The sequence below is a fragment of the Salvia splendens genome, chromosome 7 (genome assembly GCF_004379255.2).
Source record: "Salvia splendens isolate huo1 chromosome 7, SspV2, whole genome shotgun sequence".
NCBI classification, from domain to species: Eukaryota; Viridiplantae; Streptophyta; class Magnoliopsida; order Lamiales; family Lamiaceae; genus Salvia; species Salvia splendens.
In genome coordinates, this window is record NC_056038.1 from 32,738,686 (window position 1) to 32,748,105 (window position 9,420).

Below are 9,420 nucleotides of genomic sequence, written 5' to 3' on the forward strand. Positions count from 1 at the left end.
TTCAACTTTGTTAATGTTTTCCTTGTGAGCATAATAGCAGGAAGTGCACTTTCACAACTTGATAGTTTTCTTCGTCAGTCACCAAAAGAGTACGTTATCTGAACATAAACCATCTTGACTTGTTTCTCTTATACCTTTGATAATGAAAATGAAAATACTGTTATTCATTGGTTAAACTCTTAGTACTAATATGTAGTCATTTATCAGTGGGTGGATTGGTAATTTGTTTGGTTATTTTTTGTACAACATTAAAATCATTTTGTATAGGCTTCTCTTCTTATCACCTGGTAGAATGATATGGTTATATTCCCATCTTCTAACTCAGAAATGTATGGATCTTCTCTGGTATAAAATATGCTAAGAGAATGGTATCCTATTTTTAATGAATCTGCCAGTATACATTAGTTGCATCTATTTCGCTTATACGTGATTGTGCAATGCAGAATCCCTGAGACACTTGGTGTTGCAATCCCTATGAAAGCAACTTTCTTTATTACTTATGTAATGGTTGATGGATGGGCTGGTATAGCTGGCGAAATCTTAAGATTGAAACCACTCATATTCTTCCATCTGAAAAACTTCTTCCTGGTGAAGACTGAAAAGGACAGAGAAGAGGCGATGGATCCAGGAAGCATTGGTTTTAACACTGGCGAACCTCAAATACAGTTATATTTCCTTTTAGGTCTTGTCTATGCTGTGGTGACACCAATTTTCCTTCCTTTTATTCTGGTTTTCTTTGCTCTGGCATACATGGTATTTCGCCACGCCACCAGGTACAATCCTCCTCCTCTCTCTCTCTCATTACATTCAATGCATCTCTCGTGCGTGGACGACTTTCCAATACAGATACAACTGACATTGTATTCCCTTTCCTTGGTGCAGATCATAAATGTATACAATCAAGAATATGAAAGTGCTGCAGCATTCTGGCAGACGTACACGGACTTATTATCTATGCCCTGATCTTCTCGCAGATAGTCCTGATGGGATTAATGGGTAGGAAAGGTATATATGAGGCCCCACTGGTCCTTATTGTGCTTCCGGTGTTGACAATCTTCTTTCATCTCTACTGCAAGGCCGTTATCAACCAGCTTTTGTTAAATTTCCTTAACAGGTTTGTAGCATTTCTAAATTCATGGATTATCCTATTCATATCAGATATTTATAGTAATTCAATACACATCTTGGTTTCAGGAAGCAATGATGAAAGACACACTCGAACGAGCAAGAGAACCTAACCTGAATTTGAAAGGCTTATCTCCAGCATGCATACATCCACCCAGTTTTCAAAGATGATGAGGATGATGAAGATGAAGGATTCAACACGAAACTTGATGACAGCGTGATTGTACCCACGAAAAGACAACAGTCGCGGAAAAATACACCAGTTCCCAGCAAACTTAGTGGTGGATCCTCACCATCGCTGCCAGATCACGAAGGCTCTTTGTCTTAGCAGTATACTGATCCTGTTGTAAATTAATGAAAGAGTAGTTAAAGTTCCATCAAGTATATAAGCTGTAACAAGTGATTCCAACTTTAACATCAGCTTCAATGAGGTTCCATCGAAAAGTTTGTGTGGTTATATTGGTTAATATTTTTATTGAAATGAGAGTTTTACGGCCTTCCGTTTTATCTTCCTAAATATTCACTCTATTTCTTTTCATTTTCAAGGCTTTATGACCTTTTCTTTTCTGAAAATTTCTTTTTTTAAATGGGGCTTCTTGTAGTATAGAGATTTCAATATAACTTGTGGCTCTGGTATTGGTAGACAAAATTGATTTTAACCAACTTAGCAATGTTGGCGTGTTACCATTTTTTTCTATTTTGATTATTCTACACCATTTTATCTCATCATACTATAACAACATATCTGTGATTCAAATTTAAGCAAAACCCTTTCACTTGTTTGAGTTGAAGTTTGCAACTATTGAAATACTATCAATTTGTAAGTTTATCTATGAAAAAATAACAAAATGAATTTGTGATGCTCTTTCAACTAAGAAGTTATAAATAAACTACTGAATGCACTACTGTTTCAAATTACTTCATAATTTAATATTTTATTTGCTTCATAATTTATTTATCCGGCAGTGACTAGTCAAGGTGATTGGAGATCTATTAATACTCCACTTGTTAATAATGCACAATATAAAAATACACTCCCCCGTCCCATAAAAATATGGGCAATGAGTATGACACGAAAATTAAGACAAAATTGGTAAAGTAAGTGAAATGAAAAGAATCATATGGTAAAATAAGAGAAAAGAGACAATAGTAATTAAAGTAGGGTTAGTGGGCCATGAGACCTATATTATTTAATTGATATGACTTTTCGAAAATGGAATGCACATATTTTTGTGGGACGGACAAAAATAGAAAGTGCACGTATTTTTAGGGGAGGGTGATAGTATTTATAATTATATAATTAATTAATTATTCATCCAAGAAGTACTAGTATACTATAATGTGGTGATTGGAACACAGTGCAGATAAAAGTATAAGGGGCAAAAATGGAAAACGTGACACGACGTCGTTGGACTTGTCCCCTCCACTTAGCAAAGAAGCACCTCCCAACCAACTGAATCACCGCCAGAAACCTTCCGTTTCAAACCGAACTTCAATTATTTTATTATTTCAACAAAATTGCTTTGCTTAACGCCATCGATCGCGCTCTCCACTTACAATGTACATGTACTCCTCTTTCACCCCCTCTTTCCGTTAATTCACTGCTTACTTGTTGATTTAGTTACTGTTTTTTTTCTATTTTGGACAGAGGAGAAAGCAGAGGAAGCATTAGGATTGAGATTCAGCGATTTGTGTGTATGTGAGCAGTGGCGATGACGAAGAGGGCACAGGCATCGATTAAGCTGGGGCTGTCGATGCGCCACGTGTTGTGTCTCGGATGGAAGCTGGTGATCCTACTTTCCGTCGCTCTTTGCGTCTTCGCGTTTCTCAGAATCCAGCAGTATTCTCACTCCACGGCTGCTCTGCCCCAGAAATTTCGCTCTCTCACCTATGACTTCAACAGCAATCCTAAGGTCGCGTTTTTGTTTCTCGTTCGGAGAAATTTACCCCTTAATTTCTTTGGGAGAGCTTTTTCGAGGTTCGTGCAATTTTTAATCTGTTGTTTTTGTGCTTCTCGATTCAGTTGGTATTTTACTTCTGACTTTGGTTATCTAAGTAGAATAGGGAGTAGGATTTTAGGAGGAGATTTGGTCTTGCTCTTGTAACATGTTGTAGCCTTTAATTTTGCTCGGAGATGATTATATTTCCTTCTGATTTGAGTTTTTAATCGCACTTTGGCTCTTTGCAGAATGTTGATAGGGTAAAATTTTCAATATATGTACATTCTGAGCCGGTTTTGTGTTTGATGAATCGACTACAAGGTCGACAGTCTTTTTCGACCGGCAACTGAGAAACAGCATTAGGTAATATCACCACTTTATTCATTGTTTGGATAAGCCGATTTGGAGATGTAGCATGTAGTTGAATGTGAAAAATAAGTTTAGAATATAGATTGCAAGTGTATGAAATTCTGCCAATCCAAATCCATATCCTATAGGGTTCGTGCACTATTATTCCGTGTGTTTAACATTTGTCTTGAGTATCCTTGATTACTATAGAATGTGTGACCTGAAGGACACATAACCTACTGCAGCTGTTTGGAATTCTTCTTCCTTAGCCACAGTAGATTGATATTAAGAGTGATGGTGTAGGTAGCCTGGGGAGAAGCAAGTATGATTCAAGCTGAGAGAATCCTTTTGAGGAAGCCCTTCAGGATCCTGCAAATCAAGATTTGTACTTCTATCAGACAGGTCATTTTCATTACAGCCCAGAACAGTGTTTTTGTCGAATAAAGTTGTATGCAAATTCTTTTGGTTCGATCTAATATGGTGCAGTTAGCAACTAAGCATACGAACAAAATCTTAATTAGACAAAGCTGGTAAACGTTCCAATGTCGATTGAAGTTCTGGATATATGAGTGTCATATTGAGGTATTTGTGCCCTTACAGTGTAATTGAATTTCATCCATAGCTTTGTGTTACTAAAACATAGAACAAGTAGGAGTGCCATGATACAGCATCCATGTTATTAAACAGTATTTTCCATGGCAGTATTTTTTAAAAACGCCATCACCACTACGATTTGTGGCAGATTTTGATGGTGTCCGCCATAGCGCCCGATTATTTATGGCGTTTAAGTATCTTGGTTAGGCTTTTTACGCTTCTTCCATTCCTACAGGAAAAAAACATTTTTCTGAGTTTACTTTCACTATTTTTGTACGTTGTAAATCTTGTCTGGTGTCTTTATTTTGTATATTTGCTTTTGTTGTAAATATCTCCCGATATTTTTCTTTATCAACCCCTTCACACTCTTGTGGCTACAAAAGGGGAGAAGTCAAGGACTTAAAGGGAAATATGAAAGTATATGGGGCTTAACTTGGCATATTGAAGTATAGGAAACAAAAATCAGAAATGTTGCAGGATACACTGAGAAAACTGCATTTATCATATCATAGTGTATTTGGGATGTCATTTCATGGGTATCAACACCTAATTTTCATAATTACTGTTTCCATCTCATTTTTTTCATACTAACCATATTGCGTAATACATTTGTGTATCCATTAATGTTTCCTGCATAGATGCAACTTGAACATTGATCTTTTCTGACTATAGATGTTTGCAAACAGTTGTGTCCCTTTGTACAACTTCAGCTATATTTACAACTATCTGATGGGTTCTCCGAGAAGTTTTGTGGACAGGTAGTCAATAAAAGTTAAAATAGGTTTCACTTCTTATCTACTTGTTTTTTAAATACTACTATTTTATTATGGCTATTTATAAGCATTTGTTATATAGGATAGCTAATATGAGTTTCCTTTGCCAGCTTTCTTGACAAAAAAGATGTTCGCTACAATCCACAGATGTCACCAGCTATATCTAAGCAGAAATGGCGGAAAGGATCGAAGGTTAATATCTTGTTTCATGGTAGTAATGCTCTTGCCTCATTGTCTGATAAACTGATTGCTCTTAACTTAAACCAGATAATCATATTATCCTTGAGCAATTTGGTGCCCCCTTTTCCGCACGCTTGAGTAAACTTATTCAACAGTCATCAAAATATGCTGTGCTTGTTTTCTCAAATCTCAATGTAAAAATATCCATAAAATCCATCTATTAGATAATTGAGCCTTCTTATGAAGGGGTGCTAAACTCATTCAACAGTTATCAAAACATATTGCTCTATATGAATCTAATTGGTTATTTACTTCAGTGGGTCACCTTGATTCGAAGACATGCAGAAGAAGTTGATGATGAAACTGTTTTTCCCATCTTCGAGAAGTTCTGTAAGGTACTTTTATTTTGTGAGTAAATATTTGTTTGGATAGTTAAATTTGGTAAACATAAAAAAATGTGTTTTGTTGCAGAGACGTCCACCAGTTGATGCAAGTAAGGGCAGGAAGAATCTTGTAAGTTACCTTTTTTCTGCGTGATCCAATTTGAATATAATCATAAACCTAGAATATACCAAATTTTATAAGGGGGTGTTTATTTGAGGGATAGGATTGAATGATAAAACATACTAGGATTCAGGCTTTGAAGGATATGATGGTCAAACATGCTCAAGATTAATCAATCCATCAAAGTAAATAGGATTAGTAGTAGCTCTTCAGTGTATGCTGCATTTTCAATTTCTATCATTGGCGTAATATATTGGTTGACCATCTAATATTGAATTGGATGCAGAAGCTTCAGAAACAGCACAACTGTATACCAGATGAACACTACTTCCAGACATTACTCTCAGTAAGCAAAACACTCTTATAATGCATATACCACCACAACCATGCCTGGTCAAACTACATCACTTCTCTTTCTCCAACAATTGCTTGTGATTTCAAATCACTTGACTTATACTCTCCTCTCTTATGTTTTGGGTTTGTAGATGAAAGATCTTGAAAATGAACTAGAAAGAAGAACAGTTACCTACACTGTATGGAACCAGTCCACAACAAACATGGATAATGGTGGTTGGCATCCTTTCACATTTAGCTATGCAGATGCAGGATCAGAACAAATAAAAAAAAAAGGTTTGTTTAATTTATCTCAGGCTGTCCCAGATACAAGTTGTTCTTCTGTATTTATGGCCTGTGTATTTTCAGGATATCAACCACGTATACTATGAAACGGAATACAGGACAGAGTGGTGAAGTAACAATTCTACATCTGTTCCCTGTTTTTTATTCGCAAGAAAATTTTCTCAAGGAGCTGCAATGCGCCTTTTGAGTCAAGGAGTAGTTGGTAACTTCGATGTGTCTACATTACTGGAGGCACCACCCTAAATTTTGGCCAGGATGTGTGATAACTAACTTCTACATAATTCACATAAAGTTTATGCCCTCCAGGATGATATGCGCCAGCCATGTTAAAATGTCTCAAAAAGTTTTGCTTACATTAGTCATTACATTCAGGTGGAGGAACAGATACATATATGTAAAATATATATATATATATATATATATATATATATATATATATATATATATATATATATATATATATATATACAGGGATGTATTCATGTCATTTTTCCATCTTTTGTTCTTTTTCCTTCTCAATCTTGTCCATCCATTTTCATGATCCTATGGCCGAAAATAAAGCCTCATGTATTTAACTTTATTCATTTTTAGAAACGAAAAGGGTTGAATTGGTATATACATTGGAGTTGGTTATGGTAAGTCCTTGATTTTCTCCATCAAGAGATCACAACGTTTTTTTTCAGAAACTGATTTTCTGATTTGGCTAATCTTTTCTCATGTTTTCTCCGTTGAAGTCATTGAATCGCGTTTTTTTTTTCTCGTCGGAAACTGATTTTTGGAGCACTCACGTTGATTGATTTCGTTTTCTACAACAATGGAAGAAGGTTATTACATTTTTAGTCTTTGATCTCGTCGAAAACTCATTTGTTCTCACTTGAATACCGATTAGTTGGAGTAAATGTTTATTGCAAATATTTACTATTATTTTCTGGAGTTTTCGTTAATTCTTCACAACTCCACCGTTTTGGTGGAGTTTTCGTTAATTGGAATAAGGTTTTATGATTTGTTTTTGTTTTTACGTGTTTGTATGTTCGGCGCAAGTGTCATATATTCCCAAGGGTTTAGCAATCCTTGGGGGCTAGGGTGTCGTTCCTAGTAAGTACCACATCTTCTCTTCAAAGTGAACGTGTTTCAGCGAATCCTCTAGGGTTTACATTTCGTCTGGGTTAGGCAGTACTTTTAACCTATAAACATAATGTACATGTAGCATTGTGTAATGGTTATTATCGACTCTGTAATGGACGTTTTCTGATATGTAATGCATATGTTTGCTGAGTCGTTTTTTCTTTCATTTTATACAGTGGTGGTTGTACCTGAATGTTCTCCACAATTGAAGTCTGTCGTTGGTCAGAAGTTCCAATCACTAGATTTTGCTGAGCCTTGCATTATTAAACAATTAATGTACATTATCATTCACAAATATGTACATTATTGCACGCAATGACTTAACTTGGTGTAGATTATATTTCCGGATCATTTCATTAATAAGCACATTCTGTTCATTATTCGATTTATTTCTTCCATTATTCCATAGCAGGCCAAGCAACAAGTCATCTTGACTTGGTTCAGTACATTATTCCATAACAGGCCAAGCAACAGTTCATAAAAAAAGCAATGCATTACATGTTCAATAGTAATGCATTATTGTTTTTTATGCATTATATTCTACAATAACAATGTTTTACGCATTATACTATCTATAGTACATTATTTACTGTCATTATTCCTAACATATATTACATTATTATTATGATTTTGTCCATTATTATTATTACAGTTGTACATTATATTAACGAAACACATAATTTAGTGAAAGCGATTATTACTGTACTTTGCATTATTCATTATATTATATACATTACTATTTGCATTTCATCCATTATTAGTTCATTTATAGTCATTATGTTGGTTATTAGTCGGCCAAATGATTAATATAAACACTAGATAAAATTATAAACATTATGTTATTCGTCTACTCCATTATTAGCCATTATATGGGGTACGATATTGATATAATCAGGTAATACGAAAATATACATCAGTTTTCCACGACTTCATGATGCGTATTTTAGAGTATCTAAACCAGTTCACACAAATTATCAAATTTAATTAATTAACTCTAATAATACTACAATACTGCATGATTACAGTGTCGTCGTAGAATTTCAACTGTCGATCCACAGGGATGTAAAGTTTGTTTACACTTAAGAGCATATAAAAGCATACAAAGATTTGATTTTTGATTTCTGAAAGTTAATGACAAAATAAAGCTACAGTTAAACTAAAGAAAGACTATTCAAATGAGAAAATATGTCACTCCAAGTTGCTCACTAGGTTTGTATTGTTTTACACCCATAACAACGAAACATATGAAGGGATTAAAACATCAACCTTATCACATACACTGAACATGTACATGATGAGTAGTTCACAATTAGCTGAACACATAACCTATGGAACAATCTTCAATGTCTACAAACTCCTGCGGAAGCGCTGGAGAAATAAACATCTACTATAATCACCTACTTAATCCACTCTCAAATTATCCTCTGAGCAATTCTAATTCGATAGCATACCAACAATCAATCACTCCTAAACTACGTTAAAGAGACAATAGCAAAGGAAAGAACAACACTACATTATTAGCAAAAAACATAGTGTAAAAACATTGAGCACATTGTTGGTAACAAACACATGAGTTCAATGGTGTAGAAACATCCATACAAAGCCTAGATTACAACTTGGAGCAACATAGAGAGTTTAGCCTAAACACATGGTGGAATTTGCAACAAAAACCATAGAGAAACATGCTCTCGGTGAGTGGAATTGGGAATTTGGTGACGGATCGTCGGAATGTTGGCCGGAATTTCTTCTTTTCTTCTTCCTCCTCTCTTTCTCCGCTTCCTCTCTCTTTTCCCGTGGCTGAATATGTCTGAATGTCCCCCAAAACCGCTCCAGAAAACCAATTTGAAACCTAAAATTCAGCAGTTCCAAGAAAAACACCCGACCCGGGCAAAATGGGGCCAACCCGGGCGTTTCCACCGTCCCCGGGCGTTTTTTTATGCCACCCGGGCGTTTTGCACTGCTCCGCGCAGGCTTTCATCAAATGGCCATAACTTCTTCATCCGAGCTCCATTGAGGCGTACAAGGTACCCACGCGAAGATATTTCAAAGACAAAGATAACGGTGGTAAGATACAAGAATTTGGACGTCATATTGATAGACAAAGAACACTTGAATCAGGACCCCACCGCTTTGGCTCATTGTAGTCACTCCACATGTACATCTATCAACTAACATATAATAATCAAACCTTA

General features: G+C 35.5%; 1 protein-coding gene and 1 pseudogene across 1 annotated transcript; both read left to right on the forward strand.

Annotated features, from left to right (window-relative positions):
• Positions 1-6: 6 nt before the first annotated feature.
• LOC121740777 (CSC1-like protein At3g21620) lies at positions 7-934 on the forward strand. Its single transcript, XM_042133399.1, has 3 exons — positions 7-89; positions 444-773; positions 883-934. Exons 2-3 carry the CDS (start codon positions 475-477, stop codon positions 887-889), a joined length of 306 nt encoding a protein of 101 aa, XP_041989333.1. The 5' UTR covers positions 7-89; positions 444-474; the 3' UTR covers positions 890-934.
• Positions 935-2,837: 1,903 nt separating this feature from the next.
• On the forward strand, positions 2,838-6,189 carry LOC121810757 (annotated as a pseudogene).
• The last annotated feature ends 3,231 nt before the right edge of the window (positions 6,190-9,420 follow it).

Coding starts and splice junctions, on each gene's coding strand:
- LOC121740777 (XM_042133399.1), top strand. CDS start 475: ATGAAAGCAACTTTCTTTATTACTTATGTAATGGTTGATGGATGGGCT.